This window comes from Microcebus murinus, chromosome 4, assembly GCF_040939455.1.
Source record: "Microcebus murinus isolate Inina chromosome 4, M.murinus_Inina_mat1.0, whole genome shotgun sequence".
Lineage (NCBI taxonomy): Eukaryota > Metazoa > Chordata > Mammalia > Primates > Cheirogaleidae > Microcebus > Microcebus murinus.
In genome coordinates this window covers 39,168,814-39,196,574 of record NC_134107.1, presented here as the reverse complement: position 1 = coordinate 39,196,574, position 27,761 = coordinate 39,168,814, and the positions used below count along the sequence as shown (strand labels likewise).

At 32.4% G+C, this 27,761-nt stretch overlaps 1 protein-coding gene across 2 annotated transcripts in view; it reads left to right on the top strand.

Annotated features, from left to right (window-relative positions):
- LUZP2 (leucine zipper protein 2) overlaps positions 1 to 27,761 on the top strand; it is a 440,045-nt gene that overhangs the window by 230,614 nt on the left and 181,670 nt on the right. For both annotated transcript variants that reach the window (XM_020286544.2, XM_020286543.2), the window contains exon 5: positions 9,485 to 9,547. In XM_020286544.2, coding sequence (XP_020142133.1) covers positions 9,485 to 9,547 — 63 coding nt within the window. The remainder of the gene's footprint in view (positions 1 to 9,484; positions 9,548 to 27,761) is intronic.

The window sequence follows — 27,761 nt, the reverse complement described above, 5'->3', positions numbered from 1 at the left end:
GCATTTTATTATTCTAATCATTATATCTCAGCAGATTAGATGTGAACACAGGATTCTCCTGTATTCATTATATATTTTTTAGAAAACTAAACTATAAAAAAGAAAAAAAAATAGCATGTAATATGTAACCCTTCAATTAGAAATGAAAATCTTGATATAGGTAGGTGATGTGAAGTAAAACCACAAGGAACACTACACTCTTCTATTGAAGTTAATAAATATACATACCCATTCCTCCTTTTGATGACAAAGTTAGTAAATGTATGCATTACTATAGCAACAGCTCACAGTAGAGACCAAAAATTCCAAATTACCAACTTCAAAGGAAATCCTACCTGAGCTGGCCCAAGGTACAAATGAGAAGGGACTACTTTGGTGGTCTTTGGTTTTTGCCATGAGGATATACAAAAGGAAATGAGAGAATGACAAATGAAGAGCAGAATTTAGTAAATTTAAACAGCTTTAAAGTCAGAGCCTTTTTTCTCCATTAGAAGGCTCTCTGATATGTGGTTAGGGGCCCCCTGAGTGAATTATCCTCTTGGAATCTTCTGGGATGAGAGGCTGATAAAAACCTTATATCACTTATGGTCAGAACACTCTGGTCATTATTCACATCCTAGGTAAGTAAACATCAGAATTAGAAAATAGACTATTTTTCTGATACAAATGAATACCTGTTCTTTTACTTAATATTGGACAACTTAATGAGACTTTTCTGGAAGACACCACAGAGCAGAGCATTCATCTCTTGGGTTTTCTTTCTGACTTCCACAGATTTAGTGTCTTTCCATGGGGACCTTCCTATGAGCTCTTACAGTAACATAAGAGGCAAACTCATTATTACTGTATCATTTGTATTATAATTATCTCTTTATATCTTCCAGTAGGGAAAAGAAAGAAGGAATACAATTTTTAAAATATGCTGTTAAAAGAAAGGTGTTTTTTTTTTAAAACAGTGTATCTTCATATTATAAAACACAAATGATGTTTATAAAGATAGAATACAAACATTAGAAATACTTCTCAAATATTTTACCAGTTGTTAGCTTTTAATAATGTATTCTGAAAACAAATACACACAATACCAAATAGGCTCATTTTGGAGTCACTTCTCTAGAAAACTATTTCAATAAGCTATTAGGTTATTAAGTATGAAATGTCCTATTTCCTTAAGTACTAAGTTTGACAGTTGAAATCTCTGACATTTCACTTTGATACTTCTTGTTTTATTTTTATTGTGAAGGCACATCCTCATTCTTTCAAATTTATGGTTTGACTTGTGATTATCTTTCAAAGTTTTTTTTAAGAGCAATTTTTGTCAAACCATGGATAAGTCAAAAATTTGTGTTATTTTGGAATATGAGTTCTGTCATGGAACAAATGCTGCACAGACAGCTCGGAGTATCAGTGAAGTGTTTGGGAAGGATAAGGCTAATGAATGCACAGTATGTCAATGGTTTGAGGAATTCTGTTTTGGTGCTTTTAATCTTGAAAATGAGCCACTTGTGTGACCTGAAACCAAGGTGGGTAATGAGGAGCTGAAAGCTGTATTGGCTGAAAATCAAATCCATCTCAACCTACACGTGAATTAGCACCAAGGTTTGACATTACTATTCCAACAATATTGGACCATTTGAAACAAATGGCGAAGTAAATAAGCTGGATAGATGGGTACTGCATGAATTAAATGAGTTTCAGAAGAGAAATCGTCTGGAAGCTTGCCTTTCTTTGTTGTCACGACATAAAAGTGAACCATTTCTAGACCATATTGTTAGGTGTGATGAAAAATGGATTGATTTTGACAATCCCAAGTATTCAGCACAATGGTGGATAAAGATGAAGTGCTGAAACAGAGTCAAAAATCTAATATTTATATATTAAAAAAGCTAATGATGTCTGTTTGGTGTTATTATCACCAATACAGCACTGGTATTATCCACTACAGCTTCATGAAACCTGGTCAATCAATTACACTGGATGTTGGCTGCAACGAATTGGATGACATGATGAGGATGCTTGGTATGAAGCAGCTGAGACTTGGTCAATAGAGACAGGCAAATCCTCTTACAAGATGATGGACCACATGTTGTACAAACAACGCTGCTCAAATTACAGAGATTATATTTGGAAACTCTCTGTCATTCACTTTATTCACCAGATCTTGAAACAAATGACTGCCACTTCTTCCAGGCTTTGGACCACTTCTTGCAAGGAAAAATATTCAATTCTCAACAAGCTGTTGAAAATGCCAAATCCCTTTCACGCTTTCATCATCACTTATTCTGCAGGCTTCTTTGCTGTTGGCATAAATAAACTACTGTTAAGATGGCAAAACTGTGTCAATAGTTTAGGCACATACTTTGATTGATTGTACTGCTTCTTGTTTGGGATATAGTAAACTACACTTTTGATTCGAAATTGGACATTTCATATTTAATGACCCAGTAGTTTAGCAACTTTTTTTAATGAGAAGGAGTTAAAAAGATCCCTCAGCATTCTCTTCTCCTTATCTAATCTTCCACACCTATTAGATCCATGTGTTACAGAAATGTATTTTAATCCTTGGGAGGATGACTTCTTACGCTTTCCTCCTGGAAATCAGTAGCAACAGCTCAGGCCTCTACTGTCATCCTGGTAACATCAGTGAGGTGCAAAAGCCCTGCTGAAGTGATGAGTTGAAGGAGGGAGGAATGGTGAAGTCATACTCCCCACTCTACCTCCCTCGGAACCCTTTGCAGCACTCTGTGCTTCTGAGATTCTCTATCCTGGGTCTTTCATTTTCTCCCTAGGACAACTGCCATCTTTCTTTGGTCCTTTTCCTGTACTGTTACCACCCAGAGTAAATAATGATCCAAGAAAAATTGAAATAAGAGGCTAAAATAACAATATATTTGAGATGCAGAGTTAGGAAAAAGAAAGAACACAGGTTGAACCACATATGCACTCTGAAGCAGAATTATTGGAGTAGATGGTCTAAGAATTTTAGCTAAACATGTCAGATATATCCAGAGTGATCAGAGATGTATTAACAACACACAGAGAACAAACAAGATATAATAAAAGGGAGCTAGTTGGAAATGTTAAATATAAACAATGCCCAATATACAATAGCTAAAATAAAGAATACACTGGATGATAAAAATACTAGAAAGAAGATAATAATTATGAAAAATTTATAGAAAGCAGTGGGAAAGGACAAAAAAAAAAGAGTTAGAACACAGAAATTAACATTAAAGATATGGAGACTCAGTAAAAGTACCAAGTATCTGAGTCACAGAATAAACACACACATATAAATAAATAGAAATCTTACCATGCCACACTGAAATTTTAAAACATCAAAATCCAAGGTACAATTACACAATTTTCCAAAAGAAAGATCTTCTGCAAAAAGCCATTAACAGATAGATATCATACTTCTCAAGAGTGATGATGAGTTTAAGTACACAGTAAAGCTATGTGTTAGTGCAGTGCATCTGCATAGTTCTGTTCATTTAAATTCGCATGGTAATGTTAAGGCATATAAGACCTCAGAAGCATTGCTACACAAAGTTCCATTTTGAAAATACTTTTGGAAAAAATACTGTACCACAAAAATAGATATAAACACAGCAGACTCTGCAAGTGATATGGGGAGTGGTAGTGAACAAATACAAATTTAGTTTTCCCCTTAGGATACATGGAACAAACGGGGAAAGAAAACATGATTGGAGGAAGGCACTACAACCAAAGGGGCATATGGTAAATAAAGAAAACTTTATTATGAATTGTCTATATCTTAACTTAGGAGCAATTATTGTGAGAACAAAATTAGCGTGCATAGTGTTGAAACTCATATACAGAAAAACTTATTTACTCAATAGAGAGGAAAAAAGATGGAAAAAATTAAATTGATTTATTTAACAAAAAGAAAAAAGTAGGCAAAAAATTCAAGATGGCCAAAGTTCTAATGTATTAGAAATCACAATAAATTCAAATGTGTTAAACTTAGTAATTTAATTTTTAAAATGAGACAGAATAACTAAAATTAAGAGAATAAGATAATATTTACAATCATATTAAATTTAGAAATTAAAAATACTGCATACTTAAGATAGATAGGAAAATATATGCAAAATAGCATTTAAAAAAAGAAAGAATTGGCAACAACTTTGATACTTGCCAAGTAGAATTTAAGGAACAAAGATATAATAAAGGAAGACATTATATACTAGTAAAATAAAAAATAAAAATAAAAACATCATAAACATTGTGTACCTAACAATGCAGCTTCAACATTAATCTATAAATTATAGAAGAAATACATAAGCAAATACATAGAATATCTTAAAATGCAATTGATAATTTTGAACTGTTATATATAAAGTGAGAAATACCCAACAAAGTACCTATATTTTTGAGCACATCCAGAATATTTATAGAAATGTTACAGAAATGAAATATGTATTAATAAATAAATGAAATCCTATAAATTAAAAAATATTGATAGCACATATTCAACCCTATTGTAATAAAATTATAAATAAATTTTACAAATGGTCATATAATTTCTTAAGTGTGGAAAAAATAGCATATTTCCTAGTATCCATTGGATTAATAAGACAAACTAAAAGAAATTATGACATTTTGTACATAATAATACTGAAGATAATACATCACAGTAATATTTAGTCAGAATCGATAACTTTAAATGTATTTTTCAGGAAACATTAAAGATAAAATTAATTCAACATGTTGGTTTAAAAGCAAAAGACCATACTCAGTGCAATAAGGAAAGAGAATTTTAAAAGCTAGAGGAAAAGAACAGTAAAATATAAAACAAACAAAACCCGCAAATTCTAATTATCCTTTGAAAAGATTATGAGAAAGAGAATTTCGTAAAGATTGACATAATAAAAAGAAAGATTCAAATTTTAAAATATTGAATAAAAAATTGGAAAATAACCATATCCACAATTCAAAAAACTAACAGTATTATGAGAAACTTCACACTGATAAGTTTAAAACTGTATATGTAAAATCTTAAATAAATATCAAATAGTGAAATTTCTACAATAAAAGTGTAGTGTTTGAAGAGAACAGTGTATTTAAAATTTTATGTATTGAATTTCATCCTTTCTCCCAAATTCCAGAGTAAGAAGATTTTAATGGTGACTTCTACCTAATTTTCAAAGACCAATTAATTCCTAACATATGCTGGAAAATAGAAAAAAGCTAAAAGTCTCATGTTATTTTATGATAATGTACATTTATGATTCTATAATTAATAAATGACAATACAAATAAACTCATAGATATATTTCACTAATTAACATAGATGTAAAAATCTTGAATAAAGAAATTCAAGAGTATATTAACAAAATATACCTCATGATCAATGAAAGCAAACGTCTATAGCTGAAAGAAATCCTAGTTATTTTTTCAGGGAAATATGTTTTGAATTGAATGAGTAATATGTTCTAAAGAGTCTAAAAAGAGATGGCAGAATCTTTAATTAATGTTTGAATATCATATATATGTATAGATATATGCATGTGTGTATATTATGATTTTATTTTTTTCATGTGCATCTGGTGGATGGTGGAATCTAGGGAAACATAGATTTTGTATCACTGGGATCATCACTTCCAAATTTTGGTAAAGACAAACAGAATGCTTTTAAATTTTTCTCCATGTTTAAAGATTCTAAGTTAACTCAAGATTAAATTAATACATCTTTTTAAACATGTTTACTGTTGTAAATCATTCACTAATTATTTTCCCGGCTAGGAAGACTATAACTGTAATTGAAGTTTGGATAAGAAAGGGAGATTAAGGTGATTGTAATTACTGTCTCTCAAATTGGGCAAAAATTTGGATTTGATTCTATAAATATTGCTGTGCTATTTTAAATTTAAGAGCAGATAATCTTATGTGCTACCCTTCATTCAATATCAAATTACAATTCCTTTTCCTGTAAAAATATAAGATTGCATATTTATGCAAAAGATGTTGCAAATCCCCACAGCATTTGATAAGTCCTTATAGTAAAATGCTATGAAACATAAAGGCGGTTTTGCCTGTTAACTTACAAAAATATAAAAAATGATGCATTTCTGAAAAATTAAGTTGAAAAATCAGTAAATCCATTCTGTCTTGATCTAATTCTGTTTAAAAATACTCTTTATGAGGATGTGAACGTTTGTTTTTATTCTTAAGCAAATAATGGAGTGGCAAACCTAATCTTTCAAACCTGTGTTCCAAAAGGGAAGCCCTACCAGACAGCAAGGTAGAATGAGCTCTCAGCTGTGACTAGCATAATTAAAGATATTAATGATCACTGGATGCATTTCACTACTCTGGTTAATTTTTATGGCTTATCCTAAATGAGGCATAATTAGTCTGAACCAAGAGTTAGCTTCAAAATTTGATTCTCATTAAGCATAAAGAATCACTATGTTCTTTCATTCTTATTCAGTGTAAATACATGGTATTTTCTGTCTCTGTGTCTCAGTAAATTCTTTAATAACTATCTGTAAGAATGCTTATTTTCTAGGGACATTACAACCTGCTGAGATTCTAAACGCATGGCCTAAAATGCTAATGTTTTTTAAATGTTTTTTAAATGAATATATTTTAAGTCTTGAATATTTAAGTATTGCATTTTCAAGTTTTTCTGTTCTTGTTTAACACTTAAATAATTGTAGTTTTGACATTGCAATATATTTTCATTATACTCTTAATTAAAGTTAATTTTTGGGGAGTGGTGGCTCATGCCTATAATCCCAGAGGCCAAGATAGGAGGATCACTTGAGGCCAAGACCATACATTAATGTTATGTTCTAGACCATAACATTAATTTTTAATTGTAAATAACATACACTGAACAGTACCAATTTGTAAGGATTTTGGAAAAAAAATGTTATCAGCAAAAGAGAAAATTATTAACAAAAGTAAGATGGCTTCAAGTAGTAATACTTCATGACTTAAACTAAAGACAAATCTGTACAAATAAAAAAAATCTGGTGCTGGTAAGTGCTTGGGTAGAAAAGAATGTACAAGCTGTTTATTTGGAAGATGTACTCTCATACCTACCTAATTTTGATTGGAGTCAAGTTCTACTTGGTGATGTTTGTTTTTCAACCATTTGAACTATCAGCATAATAGGACAATGAATGTGACCAATGTTTTTGAGTTGCTCTCAGTATCTTCACAATTCAAACGTACCTTAAAAATTAATATGGCCAAAACCATAGACACGAGAGTTCTCAGGCTATTCTTTCTGTGTTGTGTGTTCTTTCACCATCCAAATTCTTTGGGTTGGGTTTTCAGTACCATTTGAGGGATGGTCATGCATGAAATCTATGCAAGCCAGAAGCCAGGCGAGGGGTGGGGGATGGTGTATCAGGTGTTGTAAGACTTCTCATGGACCTTATGGAAAGCCAAGCCTAGGAATCAGATGTGATGAGGCAGTTAGGTGGTACTAGAACTATTGCAGCTCTTAAACACATCAGAAACAAGAATCCATTGGTATTCTTATTGTCTTTTGCTTAATAATTCGGCTAGTTTTCCATAGGCCTGTTTCTTTCTGTCCCTCTGATAACTGACTTCCTCCACTTGTTAATTACTTGCACAACACTTGACTCACCACAGGCTTAACATCACTCCATGACATCCTTTGTCTACCTCACTGGGTAACTGACCAGTTATCTCTGGGATGTCCTAGTTTAAATCTCCCAACGAAAATATAATATGCCCAGATTATACTTTAGTGTCAGAATTTGGGGTTACATGATTTTTTTTTACCCTGGACATTCCATATCCAGTGATTTGGAAATGGTGATAATGGGAGACATCATGAAAAGGATATTTGCATTGCTGGAGCTGCATCCCAGCTATGGCCCACTCACCTCTGGACCTCAGGCCCTAGTAACCTCTATATGGTTATATATTTAAACCACTATATTTAGGGGTCTACCAGCTATAGTAACTTAGTTTTTACCTTGATTAATTCAGTAATTTGTACCTTCAACTGTGATTATTATCATATCAAATTCACCAGTTAAAATGAATTAACTGGTTTTACATAAAATAAACATGGATAAATCTCATTAACATAAAGTTGAATTTCACATAATTTATACAAACTTTAATGTGAAGTAATTTTCATGGGAGCATACATAATAAATAACATGTATAGAAATATGCATTGGCTTCAGAATAGCAGTTACCTCTGAGGAGAAGAAAGTAAGGAAAATTAGGTGAAGCTTTAATAGTATGTATAATATTTTATTTACAAAAGGCTCTAAAAATTTAGACACAATATTTATATTTGGTTAATTTTGGAGGTTGGCCCATAGGCATTTTACATATTCTTTTCTTTTCTTTATGTTTGAAATGTTTTAGAACTAAACATTTTTTAAATCTCTCTCTATATATATACATATATATAAATATATATACATATATATAATTTTTCTTCCTCCTAAACTTGATTTCCAACCCAATGACTCAGTTTATCTTTAGAAATAACCCATATCATGAGTCTCTTTTATCATCCCAGGAATCTTACAAGACTATGTTGCTCAATATATGAGGCTATTGAGTACTAGGAATATGGCTACTCCAAATTGATATGCACTAAAAATGTACAATACACATTGGATTTTAAGGGCACATTATTTTAAAAGGATGTAAATTATAATCCACTACATGCCCAAATGATACTCAGAATATGATAAATTAAATATATTAGTAAAAATAATTTTATCAGTATCTTCTTTTTTTTGGTAAAAAATGGGACTACCAGAAAATTTAAAATTAGAGAAATTAAATGTTTCATTCACTATATACAGTTATTTTTTAATCATAATGAACTCTTAGTGACTAGTTTTAGTGACTAGTGAACTCTCAATGACGATAAAGATTATAAATTCTATAAAAATCTTAACCACTGTGTTATGCTGCCTTTTTTCAAAACTACTCAAGGCATGCAAAGCTATGTTCATGCAAATACAGTTGGAGTAACTGGCCTAAGGTTACACATCCTAACAATATATAATCAGGAGGAGATATTAGGACTTATTTGGTATTCATATCGTTCCATTCTTTTGAGATAAGGAATATCACTATGCAATTGCTCCCAAATCTGACCACAGGTCAAAATTACCTGGAGAGTAATAGAGATTCCTAGGCCCGACACTTGAATCTGTTTGTTTTAAGGAACCACAGTTTTAAATATTGAGGTTAAGCAAGGTAAGAGAATCACAGTCATATAATGTGCATGGTTTCTCAATTTAAAAAAATGAATTTTTTGTTATATAAAAAAAGCATATTTTTAAATAATAAGTGAATATCTGTGTGAATTAAATAATGAAGCTTTCATTTAATGAAAATTTTAAAAGGATAATCTTAATCACTTTATTATTCTTCACAATAATAAAAAAAACGAAAGCAACAGAGATGAGTTTGGAACTTGTCTATATAATGTTCTATTTATTTTTAGATTAATTTTTTAAAGACTGAAGTGGAAAGGAAGAGCAAAATGATTCGAGACCTTCAGAATGAGGTAAGATTTGGATTTTAGTCAAATTTTTACAAATCAAAGATTATACACAAATACACATATAAATTTGCCATAGTTTGAAGGATTAATCACATACAGACTTAACCTTCATTGACTAAAGGAGAGAAACTGTAAGGCTAAGAATTCCAAAGAATATATAATCTTTACATTTATATATATTTGATAATTTTATTAGTCCAAATTTCTCTATTTATTTTTTTAAATTATATTTTGCTTGGGATAATATTAAAAGTCAATATTCATTTCATAAGTTTATTTGTCTACCAAATGACATCAAAGACACTAGAGAAAAAAGGCTAGCTAGAAATTATCTGCATAGTAGAAAGAGCCAATCTGGAATGAAAAATGTATTTAAGGATAATCTCAGAGTAATGTAGATTTGAACATAAATAAGCTATAATCATTTTCATGATATTCATTACAACATAAGAACCCTATTAACTATTTTTTTTTTTTTTTTTTTTTTTTTTTTTTTTTTTTTTTTTGAGACAGAGTCTTGCTTTGTTGCCCAGGCTAGAGTGAGTGCCGTGGCGTCAGCCTAGCTCACAGCAACCTCAAACTCCTGGGCTCAAGCGATCCTTCTGTCTCAGCCTCCCAAGTAGCTGGGACTACAGGCATGCGCCACCATGCCCGGCTAATTTTTTTTATATATATATCAGTTGGCCAATTAATTTCTTTCTATTTATAGTAGAGACGGGGTCTCGCTCAGGCTGGTTTTGAACTCCTGACCTTGAGCAATCCGCCCGCCTCGGCCTCCCAAGAGCTAGGATTACAGGCGTGAGCCACAGCGCCCGGCCCCTATTAACTATTATATGTTTTTTTCTCTTTTATTATATGTCTATCTTATTATACAATTTATTTGCTATAATTTCTCTATTACCTTTTTATTTCCACATTTTTATTTCCCTTTTATTAAATATAATTAGTTGATTAGTACCATTAAATTATGACTAATTAAAGATAAATCTTTGATCAATTCCACTAATTATGATTTATTTTGAATCTTAGGTCCATCTCTTTAGCCTTTACTAATCTATCATTCTCGCCACATATCTACCGTCCTTCTTTCCTCCCTCCCTCCCTTCTTCTCTCCCTACCTTCTTTTCATTTTTGAGACATTTAATCAACAGATGAACTATAAACATTCTTCTAAATGATGTCCACCTTGATGTAAAAGTTAAAAGATAGACTTTACACATACTTTGGTATCAATTTTCTGCATCATTATTCTGATTATGACATTAAAATGGTTTATCAGATATGAGAAGAAAGTATAGAACAAAGTAAGCAAGAATAGTTTTAAATGGCTTTTTGATGATTTTAATGTCTTTTTATTTTTTAGTGATATTTTTTCTTTTGAGTCTTCTCAAGAATGTGTGATAGTGGACTTGATAATATTTTCATTGAGGCCTCATTATTTTTTATTTTCTGATTATAGTGGGAAAATATCAGCAGACCAAAGTTATCAGAATACTGGATATACTGGATAATTTTTTGTTCATTAGGGCTCATTTAGAGCTCAGTGAGAAGAGTAGATTACTCAAATCAAAAAAGGCCCACAGATCATTTAAATGAAGGGAAACATTTAAAGCAACATTAACTTCAGTACTAAAACAGGACAGGGAGTACACTTGCTTAGGTATACACACACACACACACACACACGTGCGCACACACTCGGAGACGTACACATACACACATACACATACACAAAGAGCAATATGAACTCAGTTATATATATGAGAGGATAATGGGTTAATTTATATCTTTATATAAGTAGAATAAGTTCACTTTTAATCTTAAATACTTTTTAAAAATCTAGAGTTCAACCAAAAAGACACTTTTAAAAATAAAACTATGAATTATTCATAACAAGTAAATATGAGCAATAACAAAATACTTTGGTTTTGGGAGACACTTTTATAGTGAAATCATAATTTGATAACTGTATGGGCTAGAATAATTCTAAAAGAAATACAACTCTACAGACGTAAGATTTGCTAAATATAAATCTGTAATTAAATTTATTACTATTAACTTTCTCATAATATTGAAAACCTATGGGATCAAAATTTTTAACCAAAAATGTTTTGGACTTCTTAACAAAGAAGTGCAAATGGTGAACATATGTCATCAACTAGATATTCTTAACTTTACTTCTTTATATTAATTCTTTGAGTTTTTAGGTTTATCATTTAGGCAAATGATCAATGAGTGGAGATTAAGATAGACTTAGTGAACAAAATAGTTGTCCCATACTCTGTACAGTGAAATTTTATGGGCATTGCTTAGAATATTTTTATTTCAGGAGTAAGAAAATAACAGGTAAATTGATTAAACAGAGTGAAAAGAAGTGAGGGAAACAATACAGGTATAAATAGATTTCTGAAAGGAGCCTGCAGTTCCCAGAGTGATTACTTTTTGAGTTGATATGGATTTTTATAAATTGTTAAGAATAATTAGGATTTTTACATATGTAAATATGTAAAATTATATATTTGCATATGTAAATATGTAAAATATCTTAAAAGACACTTTTACCTTAGCACCTAGGGGTTGAGTTTTTAAGATTTAAGATGTCCTTAAGAGAAAAAAAAATATTCAGACATCTATACATTTTAAGCAAATGCTGTATAGGGCAGAAAATATTTTGTTTCTTTATCTAGGCAGGCACATCTGCAACAGGCTATATAAGTGCCTGTGACTCAAGGATTGTGGGCCTTCAGAAGTTAAAATCATAACTGGGAAACAATATCAGACAATATAGAAAGCAAAGTAAAGATGAAAGAGAAAAAGAAATAATAAGGTTTTTAATACAGAGAATGGAGAATGAGACTAGAAAGTGTGAGCTATGGGTAATCAGAGCATTTCAAGCACTTTTATTTCATCTATCTCTGTGTCTGTTATGTCTTTTCAAGGATATCACTTTTAACTTCTGCACTGGATTGTTGTAACTTTAAAAAACTCCACAGTGATTTAGGTGCCTTCGAAGTTCTTGGCCCTCTGGTTTTTGTTTGTGTTCGCTTTCATGGAATGTTCAAATCAAATCTATTCCACCACAGTGTATATTTCTTTGTACCAAATCACCATTGTAGCAATTAATAAATGGTGAAATGATGTTAGTAAAATTTCAGAAAACGTTTTGTTTTTTCCCCCACTATGTTGAGTTTTGAAGCAATCAGGTGAAAGTCTTGTCAACAAAGCTTACATATGCTCACTTACATGTGGGAGCTAAATATCAAAATTTTAGAGACATATTTGTCAATACAAGGGCATTTAAGGGAAAGACTGAAAATGTACAGAAGGGCCTCCCTTTAGTGCTTGAAGTGGCTGTTTAGCACCTTCGAAATTGCTATGCTTTTTCATTGCACCAAGATGCCTGGCTAAGCTGTAAATACAAAAGATTCTGTTAAGATTTTCCCCCTTCATTAAAACAAAAGTTGAATGAAGAATCTGTTAATATATCAGATGATAATGTGCATGATTAAAAGTCAATTCCCTTCAGGAAGAAACACTAAATTCTGAGTATAAAACTGCAAAGAATTGACTCACTATAATGTTTGGGATAAATTCTGGAAAATATTATTTTTGCATTAAGTTGTGCTTGTACTTTTATAAAATTTTTTTGTGTGTGACACAGATTTCTTGAAGTTAGCCTACCTTCCATAGAATATAACAATTTACATTTTTTACAAAAACAACACAGTGCCAGGACTTCATGTAGACTGAGAATGAATCAAGACCACATTTAAGTCTGTTCTTAGCATCAATGAATTAAATTAATTAAAGAAACATTAAATACTACCTCCAAATTTGGAGATTAAAGCTGATTTACTGATTTGCTATTAATATAGTCTCAAATAGGGATGCTTAGAGACTCTACAATATATAAAGATTGATATCAGGGAATTTCTAGTCATCCTGAAATGAGGAGTTAACAGATAAAAAGTATATGTGCATATGTGTATTTTTCAAGGAAGGGGGTCTAGATTCTCAGAGGAAGTCCTTGACCAGAACAAACATTATTAAAGGTCAATAACCACTGATTTAGAGAAAACTTCAAGAAGAAAACCCGTTTTGGTTCACCTCCTGTGGCTGTAAATCTTCCTAAAATAAATTATTCCACCTTCTTGCCTCAACAAACACACTGAAGTGGGGATGATGGAACACTTCCTAATGTGATAGAGTGCTTCAGGGTCATCATTCTGAAAATGGATTCTCATGCCTGCCTGCTGATGAATAGGTGTGAGAGTTTGAGTCAAATATATACTTAATCCAGGGCATGCCTAAGAGATTTTTAAATCATTTAATTATGATTTTTTCCACTTTATTTCTGGTGATTTTCCTCTCTTAAGTGATCATTTCTATGACTTTTTGGTCAACTCTTATTCTGGTTAATTTTGTATCCAAGACCTCCAGCTTACTATGATCTATCCACATTTGATCCTCTGGCTACTGTTAAAAAGTACCAGAAACTGAGTGGCTTAAAACAACAGAAATTTGCTCTCTTATAGTTCTGGAGACTACATGTCTGAAACCAAAGTGTCTGTAGGGTCATGCTTCCTTTAAAGGTCCTATGGAATAAGCCTTCCTTGCCTCTTCCTAGCTTCTTGTGTCTCCAGGCAATCTGTCACATTCTATGGCTGTGAATCTCTGCTTCCATTTTCACTTGACTTCTCCTTTGTGTGTCTTTGGGTCTTTATGTGTCCTCTCCTTTTCTTATAAAGACACTAGTTACTGGATTTAAGACACACTCTAATCCAGTATGACCTTGTTTTAACTTAATTACATGTGAAAATACCCCATTTCCAAATGAGTTTCCATTATGAGGTTCCAGTGGACATGAATTTTGGAGTGATACTATTAACATTTAGACCACTCCACCATCAGTGGCAATTTATATTAAATATATTCCATGCAAACATCTTAGTCATTGTTGGTAAATAGGCAAGGAAGGAACATTAGTGTAAGTCTATCTAAGGAACTATTCTAATATTTGTTATTTAGATGCATATATATGATTTATTTATCCATATGCGCATTTCTAGAATAAACACATTACTTAATTTCCACTATTGTTCCAAAACTGTGCAAGATTCCATAAGGACATGAATATTATTAAATTTCAATGATCTAAAGCAATCGTTGACCGTGAAGAATGTAAAAAACAATATTTAATATTATATGATAGGTGACATACTTGTCATATAATATATGATGCAATAATATTATGAAAATTCAACTAAATATAATACAAAACAAATTGAAATAAGCCCTTTGCTATGAAATGTTGCAAGGGGAATGATGAGGACAATAACGTAGTCGGGTGTAGTGGTCACTGAAGGTTTCTTATTATGGGTGGCTTTTGAAAAGTATGAAGGAATTAGAATTTATGGCTATCTTCTCACAACCAGAAAATCAAACATAAAAAAAAAATACCTCAAAAGTTCCCTTAAGAGATTGTTACTTGGTTATTGATGTGAATAAGGGAGGTGGTTTTGATGGTGTGTTGTAGCTGAATCCAATTTCAGGCCAGCTTGCTTGCAAAGAATATGTTTGCAGTCCTCAAATGCTTTGAGTATTTGTTATAAGAAAGCACCAGGAAGCCAATCTGATAGATATAGCCAAAATTCCAGAAAAGATACTGGATTGGTTACATACCTGAGCCAATCATCACAGCCAGGAAAATGAGAAATTGATAACAAATTCATAGTAACACTACTGCCCTTTTATGGATGGGTTTAATGCTACTCAAAACACAGATAGATTTGCCACAAAAAAGGGTCCGTTGTAGAAGTGTACCCAGATGTTGAATCGATAAAATAAAATATATCCAGAAAACCATCAAACACTTCTACTCCTCCCTGCCATCATCAATCATTTCCTCAACATCCTCCAGAACATAGACCATAAGAAATATTTTAATCATTTCTGGTCCCAACTCATGTGAAATATATTCTCATAACCATATCTTTGATAGCAATGTTCTCTTGTCAATAATTCCACCTTTGTTCCAAACATATTATGGATCTTCACTGTTTGCTTTTGCAATTTACTAGCTGCATACAGATTCTCCATAAAAATGACATTAAAGAAACCCTAGTCATATAACACTAGATAAATGTTCATCTCCATGTACTTGGTTGATGAAAAGTGTACCATGAACAGTTGTCAGAACATAAACCAAAGCTATTTTAAAACATTTTCATCATTCAACCTATATTTATGGTGGTAAAACATTGGCTTTAAAGAAGGTTGATTTTTAAAAAAAAAACCACATTATTTTATGGTTTAATTCTGGTGTGTGCACAAACTCAGAGTGTTAGAAATGTTTTGAAACAATTACTTAGGCAATTATATACTATATTTCCCTTCAGTCATAATAAAATACCAGTGCTTAGAAGAAAAAAATTAGATGTCATAGTTAGTAAGAAAGTTGACAGAGTTTAAAAAAAACTCTCTATCTACTTATCTATCTATCCCAGCTTTAAATTACATCTCTGACACTTTATTTGTGTTACTTAAATGTTATTTAAATAAAGACATGAGCACTGATTTCATGGTTGTGTCAAACAAGATAATAGTTATTAGAACAACTGTCATCATGTCCTGTCATATTCCTTCCTAATCAATGTAAAATGTTAATATATGGCTGTTTACAAACTAAACATTACTTTATTCATGGTATACTTTTTCCTCAGTTCTTACATGGAAGGCACATGTAGTAGGCTGGAAAAAATGATTCAAAGATATTATGCCCTAATCACTGGAGCATGTCCATGTTCCCTTATAAGGAAAAATATATTTGTGTATGTAATAAAGGTAAGGATGTTGAGATGGTGAGATTATCCTGGATTATCCTGGTAGACCCCACATGCAATCACAAATGTCTTCATGAGAGAGAGGCAGAGAGAGATTTGACACATACATAGAGGAGGAGGTGATATGAAGACAGAGCGAGAGAAATTTTAAGATGCTGACCTCAAAAATGAGAAGGATGCATCCACGAGTCGAGGAATGCCAACAGTCATGAGAAACTGGAACAAAGAACAGATTCTCCCTTAAGTCTTCTAGAGATTGCTCAACCCTGCTTCCTCTATGAGTCCAGGTTGGTGATTTCTGACTTTTAGCTTTCTGAACTATTAAAGAATTAATTTCTATTGTTTTATGTCACCCAATTTGTACTAATATTTTACAGTGGCCACAGGAAACTAACACAAGTAGGGATGGGATGGGGAAAATAGCCAGTTTATCACTTGCAATAATTACTTAAATGTGCTATATGACCCCATGATTCCATTTCCTGATATTAATTCTGAAACTGAACTGAAACTCTGGCAAGCATTCCCTTTGTCAATGTGATAAAATTTATGTATGATATTGTAAAACACTCATCTGTTTTATCTTCTAAAATTATTTATCACACTACTTCTGCATTATGCCTAATTGAAGTTTAAATTTTCTCTTTTAAATGTAATTTCAACTATCAGCTGAAACATCTCACTTTTGCCCTTTTTATTCTCCCCCTTTCTATAAATAGTCTATTCACATTAATATAGCATAGGTTTCTTCCAACCACAAAGAAATTTAGATATATTTTAAAATCTGAGTTATTTACCATTGTTGAAATATTATAGGTTGAATCTTCCCTTCCTGGCCCCTCAAAACAATATTGGATTTTTTTCTACCTTATGTCTCAAAGTTGCAGAAGGCAACAATAAATGTAGCAATTTTCTCCATCAGCCTTTGAGATCTGTGTTCCAAGGTTTCTTATAACCACAGGTAAGAGAAACTTCCATTTCCATTACCATTTTCCATTTTCCCTAAAAAATAAATCTCTTAACATGTGGTGCATATTAGCTATCTAAAATTGATATTAAGAAATTGCAAATGAGCTATTTTATAGAAATGAACTTTTTTATACATTAAGAACAGATCTGCCTCTAAAATCAAGCTTTACACGTGATTTAAATTTAGCATTTCACATTGACTTATAATCTATTCCTTACTCAATACATTTTTTTAAAAAAATTAGGTGTCATCCCCCATGATTTTGAAACTTTAATATGCATGAGATGCACTTGGGGATCCTGGAAAAATGAATTTCGTGATTAAGGATGGGACCCGAGAGTCTAACAAGTTACCAAGTGATGCTAATATAGCCAGTGTGTGTCCCATACTTTGGATAGCAAGGCTATAGGTAATTGGTTGGCAAATGCTGTTCAATGTCCAGGTGCTGGCTAGCTACTAATACTCATTTGTAGAGCTTCCTTAATATGCAGATTTCTAAAAGTTGTTTAGAGATTCAGAATCAGTAAGAAATCTCTGAGGCATGATCATCTGAATTTCTTAAATTTAAGTAAAATGTTTTCTATTGTACAGGTGAAAAGTTCACAAAAATGAATCTGCAATGTGAGTAATCTTAAAAGCCTAGAAAAAGAAATTTAGCCTTTGTTACAGTAAAAATGTGGTCTGAGGACTGCTGTGGAGAGGATATACCACGGAGTTTATTTGGGTTCATGTACCTTTATTAGCCACAGGGAGAGCAAGACAACTGATTAAATGGTCGGCTCAAATTCTGTACTATGAGCAAGAACTAATTTCTCAAATACAAAATTTGAGGTTACTGTTAGGTCTGAATGCTTGATAGCAATGCAACCAATGAGCCTAGTATTAATGTATTATAATAGGGAGTTAAATAATATTATCATAATAAAAAGCAAGGAATCTGAAATGTTAAAAAACAAGATCCAGATTTGGTAACCACTTCTCTGAAGCATATATTTTCCCTGTCCCCTGTTATATAACTGCCTTGCTTTCATACTATCCTTACTTTCTCCTCTTCTTTCTCCACCTCCACCACCTCCTCCTCCTGCTCTTCTTCCTCCTACTACTCTTTTTCCTTCTCCTCTCCCTATTCTTCCTTTTCTATCACTACCATCAATATCATTTGAGGAATCCGGTACCTATCACATAGTAGATAGTAAGTACTTGTTGGCTATTTTATTGCTAGCTTTATATATTTTTACAATAAAAATTAGCTACTGAAAAGGGAATTAGAAACTGATTCTGCCGCCACCACTCCTGTAGCTAAGATGTTACCTGTGTAATTGCATTTTACATAATTTCACTCTATCTCTGCACAATCCAGTAAGTCAGGCAGAACATATTCTGAAATGGAAGGAAGATCTAAGAAAATTAAATTTTAGATACTCAAAGTTGCTTAATTTCAAAAAGCTGCAAGAGAGTAGAGAAGGAACAAAGCACTCACTTTTCTCCTCCTTTTTAAACTCTACCTGCTGTTTCTCCACTCCCATGACTATACACTTTGAAATAAATGTGACACTAAACACATAAATAACTGTCTCTTTTAATCTCTCTAAATATCACATGCAGGTGTTCATTGTCTAAGTTCACTATTCTTGCCACAGCTGCAAGAAAATAAACCTCTCTTTGTATTCTTCATGAAATTTTCTCTGTTATGTGGAATATTATACTTCTCGTCATTCTATGCATTTCTTATTTTTTAGAAAAGATTATATCTCTGCTGACAGTAGAAAATTGCTACTCTGGGCTTTTAATATACTAACACTTCCATTTTTTTTCTAGACAAGATTAACCCAATTTTATAACTTTTCTCACAATTCAAGCTTACCTGGTAAATATATTTGGTAGTTATTATTTTAAAAAGAAACCTATTTTGATTTTTAAAAGTTAAAGGACTTAAAATAATCTCAGTTATCAATTATATTTTTAAATAAGATTCTAACATTTCCCAAATTTGAGGAACAAGGTTTTATGCCAAAATGACTGCCCTGGGATGCATTCTGAATTATTTTACCATTTAAAGAAAAGGAGTGGGGCAAGGAAACCTTTCCTTGTTCAGTAATAATTGGATATTTGGCTACTGAAAGATAGTTGGTTTAGAATAAGTTTTATTTTACAAACTGTATATCTCAAATTAGTGCATGTACATAATCTCAGGGGTTCATATATTTCATACATTTTCTGAATTTATAAAGAAAAATATTATATATTTTACTTTTCATGTATGTGTGCTATTACCTATTGCCCCCTATCCAATGGCTCTTCTGGTCCCCAGTTGACTTTAAAGTAAGATAATGTAATGGAAACAGAGATATGTTCACCAATTTTCTTCTCTTAGTCCCCCTTTGGCAATATAACAAGAATTTTAGCTGGAAATTAATACTTACCTAGCTAGGAACTATATTTAGTTTCCTCCCAGTACCTTTTTCAGGGCTACATGACTGTGTTATGACCAATAGATATAAGCAAAACTCTGAGTACATGGCTACAAAAATCAGAGAAAACTATAGTTGCTACACATAGTTAATTCTTTTTTACTAACTAATGAACTAACTGGTAACTGATAACTAAAGGACTGATGCACTAAAGGAAACTGATATTAGCTTTTATTCAGCATAACTGAAGCTTTTGTTTAGTCTGGAAATTCTTTTTATATACAGAATTGTTCTATTCTTATAAAATCAGTTCCATGTCTTATTTCAGAGGTTATATTACCTTTATCTTTTCTTATGTTTTTGCTCAAATAAAGCAAAATATTTTTTTACCTTGCATGAATCTACATATTTCAACTTTTATGGTGGACTTTCATTCATTACTATAGGGCCTGTAAACTCCTTGTTAGAGCTAGTGTCCCTTTCTGTGTGCTTCAGCTGTGTGCTACACACATTGCATATCTCAAAAGTTATCACAGTGCAGTGCATTTTTCTACCGGGAGGAGGGAAAGTACTTATTGTTCTCCAGGTTTTAAGGTTCTGGTGATACGGAGTAACATTTTAATAGTAACCAAATGAATACCTAATCTAAGCTCTCTAGGTCTACCTCTTATTATTATTATTATTCTCCTTTAGGATCAACATTCTAAAAGATGAAAGATGAAACCCAATTTGATAGGAAGGAGACTTTTATAAACTACTTGAGATTTTTATTGAAAATAGTGCCATTTGTATAGTTTCTAGGCCTTTCTTGTATTGCTCTATTAAATTGCTTTATGTCTTGTACCCTAGACATAGAGCTTAAGCCTATTGCTGAATCACTTCATGTTCAATGTCTTGCGAATCAAAGGAACATAGCACAACAGCATGTAAACAGATACAGAACTTTCTTTGTTCAATGTTAGAGGCAAAAATTGTAAGGGCGTTTAGTCTCTTAAATGGATATAAAACCTATCTTGTTTTGATTCTGCTTTTTATTTCTATTTAGCTTATAAGCTTATAATTCTTATAATTCTTATCATTATTAGTATTGAAAATATCTAACAACATTTCTTATTTTAGAATTAAGAATCTTGGAGATTTCCTTTAAAAACAAAATAGTGACAATGATAAATTCTAAGGGGACATTGTCATCATTATATTTAGTGCTGTTCATTTTATTAGATTTCTTGTGAATGCTTTATTCTTCCATCCTTTGGAAGTTGCTCATTGATTTTGTCACAAAGACAAATCACTTACCTGTGTCCTTTAAAAAGCAAGCTGAATTCATTGTCTAGCAATAATGAATCAGAATTTCCAATCTGTTTTTTTTTTTCCCAGAAGTGCAATGTCTTTCTCTAAAGCCATGAGGTCCAATACATGTTCATTCAAAGAACAAGTTCTCCAGCAAAATAGGGTAATAGTCAATTAGTGAGAATATGGAAGGGATACTTATTGTACTACATACTGCTAACTATACAAAGGTAGAATCTGTATAAAATTTCAATTTTGTGTCACTCTTATCTTTAAATGTATTGTTATTTATTATAATATGTACAGTATATGATTAGATATATATTGTATATGCATAAATAAAGGCACACATATACATACATTTACATATATAAATATCCAGATATTAGGTAGAATTGACTTTGGATTATCCTTTTGGAAAACTGATTAAACTTGATCTAAATATGAAGAGAGTTTCCAGGGCTTTGTGAAAGTATAGAGCCCATTCCAGATTTCTGTGGTTCCATTGCCTCACACATATTTTCCTCCTGCAATCACACACCATTCAGGCCAATTCCTCTTTAAAGGTATCTTCTCTGTGATATCTTTTCAAGTCTCTCCTTTGCAAACTGACCTTGTTATCCCTTCCCATCACAGTTGGTACATATTTCTCTATTATGGCTTTCACCACATTGCTGGCTAGTTTCTGTTAATATAGTTGCCTTATCTGCTACACTCTGTGAATCTGCCACACTCTAAGTTCTTCAGGGCAAGAAAAAAGGGAGGAAGGAAGGAAAGAGGAAACTAACCAACTAAGGCTTAAATAAAGAATGGATGGTTTTAACTGATCAACACCTAAGTGCACATATAGGAATAACATTGGGCATTGGGCAGATGCGAGGGAGAGGAGGGGATGGATATATACATACATAATGAGTGCGATGAACGCTGTCTAGGGGATGGACACACTTGAAGCTCTGACTTGGGGGGGGGCAAGGGCAATATATGTAACCTAAACATTTGTACCCCCATAATATGCTGAAATAATAATAATAAAAAGAATGGATGGGTGGATTTATGATTAATGGTATGTTAAAAAGGTATGCCAGTTTTGATTATAAGTGTCAATATGTGAGTTATTAAATAAAGTGTGGACTTTGCTTGGGAATGTTTAACTGAATCATTTAAATAGCCTACAACCTATAAAGACACTGTTGTTTATTTTGTAAGTATTAATAACATATCTGTCATTAATTAGGAAGATTAATTAGCCTGACAAGATGATCCTTGTGGTCAATTCCAATCCTAACATCTTATTATAATATGATTGAAATGAAGGAGAACAAAAAACTCATTTAAGATAAACAAATCATTATATCAAACAATAAAGTTGCGGTTAGTATTCTAATTAGATGACATTGTATAAACTATTAGAGTCAAAAGAGATTTCAGACAACTTTTAGCCCACTTTTTTCCCTTTTACAAATGAAAATTTCTAGGTTAAAGAGGCAAGGCTGACAGTGTGATTGCTCTGTTTCTTCCTATAAATACTCTTTTCAAATTGCCACCAGTTATAAAAAAGTTATAAATATGAATTCCTACATGTGGTCTCCAGATATGATTATTTGAGTTTGAGCTTACAAGCTTTACATTTTGACCATTCAGATGGTGTCCAGAGTGGTGGCACTAAGCACACCATTGTATTAACCCATTTGTCCCATACTGGGACTTGGTAAATGATTATATTTTATCTAGGCTCTCATGAAATCATCAAGATTATGAAGAAATTGTAAAATTTGTGTCTTGGGAAACCTAAAACCAAGAAGCATAATATATGTATCATGATTTATAGTTACATATACACACACACTTTTAAAGGTTAACTTTATTTCTCAATTATAATTCCATGCATATCAAATATAAGAATAAAAACCAGGAACAGAGAGAGGAATAGAAAATTATGCTCCATTATCTTACAATAGAAATAAGTAGGTAGGGTTTATGGGCACATCTAATAAATATAGTCCTGACCTTTCCATAGATATAATACATGATGCTTTTCTTTCTACTTACTATACACACAAAATTTATCAGCATACCCCAAATTATCAGTAAATAGTATATTAATGTCTGCTTATTCATAACACCTGCCCCTCACTTGAAGAAAAAAATATATATTTTATATATATATATATATATATATATATATATATATATAACTGGGGGAAGATAGATAAATCTTTCATCCATCATGTCAGCAAAGATTTCCATCAGCAACAAAAGATTAATTACTCTTTGTTTTTTTGTTGTTATTGTTTTTTTCCCCCAGCTTTGCTTTAATAATTAGAAAGGCCATCCCTATCCTGAAGTGAATTAAATAGTTGCTACATTTTATTCTACATATTTTTGTAGTAAACCAAATTTTCAATAAGAAAGCCCTATATCAGTAAATAAAATGAAGCTATCTGTGCATTCTTTAGGAGGCATTGCACACTGGAAAATAATGGACTGCCACTAAAACATAGCAGGATTGACAGCTTTTTTTTCTATCTAATTCAGACCAAGTTATCAATGCAATTGAGGAATGAGTGTTTGAGTTAGTTGAATGTTCCTGTTAACTAAAGTAACTCAAGCTCTTCCCCATGTTCCTTGATCCCCTAAAATGATTTTAAAAGAACACTGTGTCCAATTAATTTCTTTTGAATGTAAGCTTCTTTGAATATTTCAATTCTTCTGGAGCCTGAAACTAAACATTTAAGTATCATTTGAGGTTTTATTTTCATGCTAAAGATAATGACATTAGAAATGATTAGGCTGAATACATATTCATTTTATAAATTCATAAATTTGGGGAGAGCACATTCTTATTTAGTTCAACTGTAAAATAGAGCTAATCATAATAGTTACCTCATAGATTTATTGTGAAAGCTAAGTGCTTAGAAAAGTCACTAGCACATAGTCAGAATCTCATTAATATTAACTGTAATCCCCATAATGATTAACAATTAATTAACAATTAATAGGAAAATGGATAAAAATTACATCTTATTGTCAGGTGAATTTTTCATTTATAACAACTAAGAACCAGCATCAGTGTGATAACTATAGAGTTGGTCTCTTAATTGATTTTTCTAATTTATTTGTTTCTGGTTAGTCACAACTTTCATGCTCCAACAACCACCTCTACTTATTTTCTCTGCAAGATCCTTTCTTCTCCCAGATTTATTTTCTTTGTAGTATGTTACAAACAGGGGAGTCAATTTCATATTCCATAACTGTTCTTAAACCTCACAAAACTAGGTCCTCAATGCAACACACTTGATTGTGCTGTCCCTGGTACATCAACCTAATGATCATTAAGTGACTTACTGATGATACATGACTATGGGTAAAGCCCTGATCGCTGCAAGAGTTGGTGACTGGGACACCACTTGAGTGGAATTGCATTTATTCACTAAGGCAATTTCCTGTAAGCACCTATGAACCTCAAAAACAAGATAAATAATTAACACTGGCTGAAGAGCTCTGAAAGAAAGTTTGATTATGTTTTTTCAACCATTTAAAACACCACAGCATGCAAAATGAGTAAGTAAAGGTAAGAGATAAAAAGCAAGAAATGCATGTATTATGCAGGATCTCTAACTTCATCTCCAATTCTGACTATTTTTCATCTCTATCCTGCATATTCATTAACTTATATAATATATAGTGTTGTATATATGTGAATAAATATTTATATTTATATATTTCCATTCGTACTTAGATATGGGTGTGTGAAACATCCTAAACTTGATCTCTCTGACTATGGAAAACATATTCTTTTCCTAAATATATTTTTCAAAATCTGTTAGATGTAAGACTGTATACTGTTAGATTTTGTTTTTTTCTTTTGAGGATTACGACTTATATTCAGAGCATGCCAGTTGGGGGAATTATGTGCAGAAGATGTTGTCCATTCTACCATATGGCATCCCATCTATAAAAAACTAAATATTTGCCTTTTAAGAGTATGTAAGAGACATAATATTTACCTTACTTACCATCAACATGCTCTTATTTCTTTTAGTTAATAACATGGTACCCATTTGGATTTTTTGGTTTGTATGTTAGTTTGGCCTTCATGATCAGACATACACCCATGTATCTCACAACCTTTCTCTGTCCCTTAATCAGTTTCTTTGAGTTCCTATGTCCTTCCTTTCCCAACCTATATTGCATTGCACATCCTAATAATCACTCCCTTGAATACTGCATCTCTCTCATCCTTCCTTCTTTTGCTATACACTCATGACTAAATCCCAATCCTGGTTAAATATAAATCTCTCTGTGCCTAAAAAAGCGCAGGAGATTGTGGCTGGTGAAAATCAAGCAACCATGCTGACCAATCTCTATTTGACTTCATGATCAATAATCTTAAGTGGCCCTTACTGTTGCTAAGCAATCCTGAAATCTTGTACATTTAGCAGTACATTAATTCTTCTACTCTGGTACATGCCTGTTTTATAACATCTTCTCTGTCCTCAAACTGCAAACTCTGCCTCCTAAAACCACACTGTCAGTTGATATCCCCATATATTAGTCAGGATTCTCCAAAGAAACAAAACCAATAAGAAATATATATATATATATACAAAATATAGCTATATAAATAAAATAAAATATAATATTATGTATTATAATATATAGTTACATGTTATATATAAATAACATTTTTAACTCTTAAATATACATAATATTTATTTTAAATAATTGGTTCATGTGATTAGGTAGGCTGTCAATTCCAAAATCTGCATGCTAGGCTGGAAGGCTGAATACCTAAAGAAAGCTAATAATTCAGTTCAAGTCTGAAGGACAACTGCTGCAGAATTCCCTCTTGCATGTGGAAGGTCTGTCTTTTACTATATTCAATCCTTCAAGGGATTGGATGAAGCCCACCCACACTATGGAGGGCAACCTGCCTTACTCAAAGTTCATCAATTCAAAAATAAATCTTGTCTAAAAACACACTCACAGAAACTACTCAAATAATGATTTTTTTTATTTCGGTATATTATGGGGGTACAGATTTTAAGGTTTCAATAAATGCCCTTTTGCCCCCCTCCCCCCACAAGTCTGAGTCTCCATCATGACCATCCCCCAGATGGTGCACATCTCACTCATTATATATGTATATACCCGCCTCCCTCCCCCCTCCCACCTGCCCAATACCCTATTACTGTAGTACCTATGTGTCCACTTAGGTGCTGTTCAGTTTATACCAATTTGCTGGTGAGTATATGTGGTGCTTGTTTTTCCATTCTTGGGAAACTTCACTTAGTAGTATGGGTTCCAGCTCTAACCAGGAAAATATAAGATGTGCTATGTCACCATAGTTTCTTAGAGCTGCATAGTACTCCATGGTATACATATACCACATTTTATTAATCCATTCTTGGATTGATGGGCACTTGGGCTGTTTCCACAGCCCTGCAATTATGAATTGTGCTGCTATAAACATTCGAGTGCAGGTGTCTTTTTTGTAGAGTGTCATTGGATCATTTGGGTAGATGCCCAGCAATGGGATTGCTGGATCAAATGGTAGATTCACTTGTATCGCTTTAAGGTATCTCGATATTGCTTTCCACAGAGGTTGAACTAGTTTGCAGTCCCACCAGCAGTATAGGAGTGTTCCTCTCTCTCCGCATCCACGACAGCATTTGTTATTTGGAGACTTTTTGATAAAGGCCATTCTCACTGGGGTTAAGTGATATCTCATTGTGGTTTTGATTTGCATTTCCCTGATGATTAGAGATGTTGAGCATTTTTTCATATGTTTGTTGGCCATTCTTCTGTCTTCTTTAGAAAAATTTCTGTTCAAGTCCTTTGCCCACTTTTTAATGGGGTTATTTGATTTTTTCTTCCTGATTTTTGTGAGTTCTAAGTATATTCTAGTTATCAGTCCCTTATCGGATGCATAGGATGCAAAAATTTTCTCCCATTCTGTAGGTTGTCTGTTTACTTTCATGACTATTTCTTTGGCTATGCAGAAGCTTTGTAGTTTGATCATGTCCCATTTATTTATTTTTGTTGCTGCTGTGATTGCCTTTGGGGACTTCTTCATAAACTCTTTGCCTAGTCCGATGTCTAGGAGAGTGTTTCCAACTTTTTCCTCTAGAATTCTAACAGTTTCATACCTTAGGTTTAAGTCTGTTATCCAGCGTGAGTTGATTTTTGTGAGAGGTGAAAGGTGTGGGTCCTGTTTTAGCCTTCTACAGGTGGCTATCCAGTTTTCCCAGCACCATTTATTGAAAAGGGATTCTTTTCCCCAGCGTATGTTTTTGTGTGCTTTGTCAAAGATTAGATGGCTATATGAGGATGGTTTTATATCAGGATTGTCAGTTCTGTTCCACTGGTCAATATTCCTATTTTTGTGCCAATACAAGATTGTTTTAATTACTGCAGCTTTGTAGTATAGTTTGATATCTGGCATATTAATGCCTCCGATTTTGTTTTTGTTGCCTAGAATTGCTTTTGATATTCGGGGTCTTCTTTGGTTCCATACGAAGCGTAAAATTATTTTTTCTATATCTGTGAAGAATGCTGATGGGATTTTAATAGGTATTGCATTGAATCTGTAGATCAGTTTGGGTAGTATAGACATTTTGATCATGTTGAGTCTGCCGATCCACGAGCATGGTATGGATTTCCATCTGTTTACATCCTCTGCTATTTCCTTCCTCAGTGTT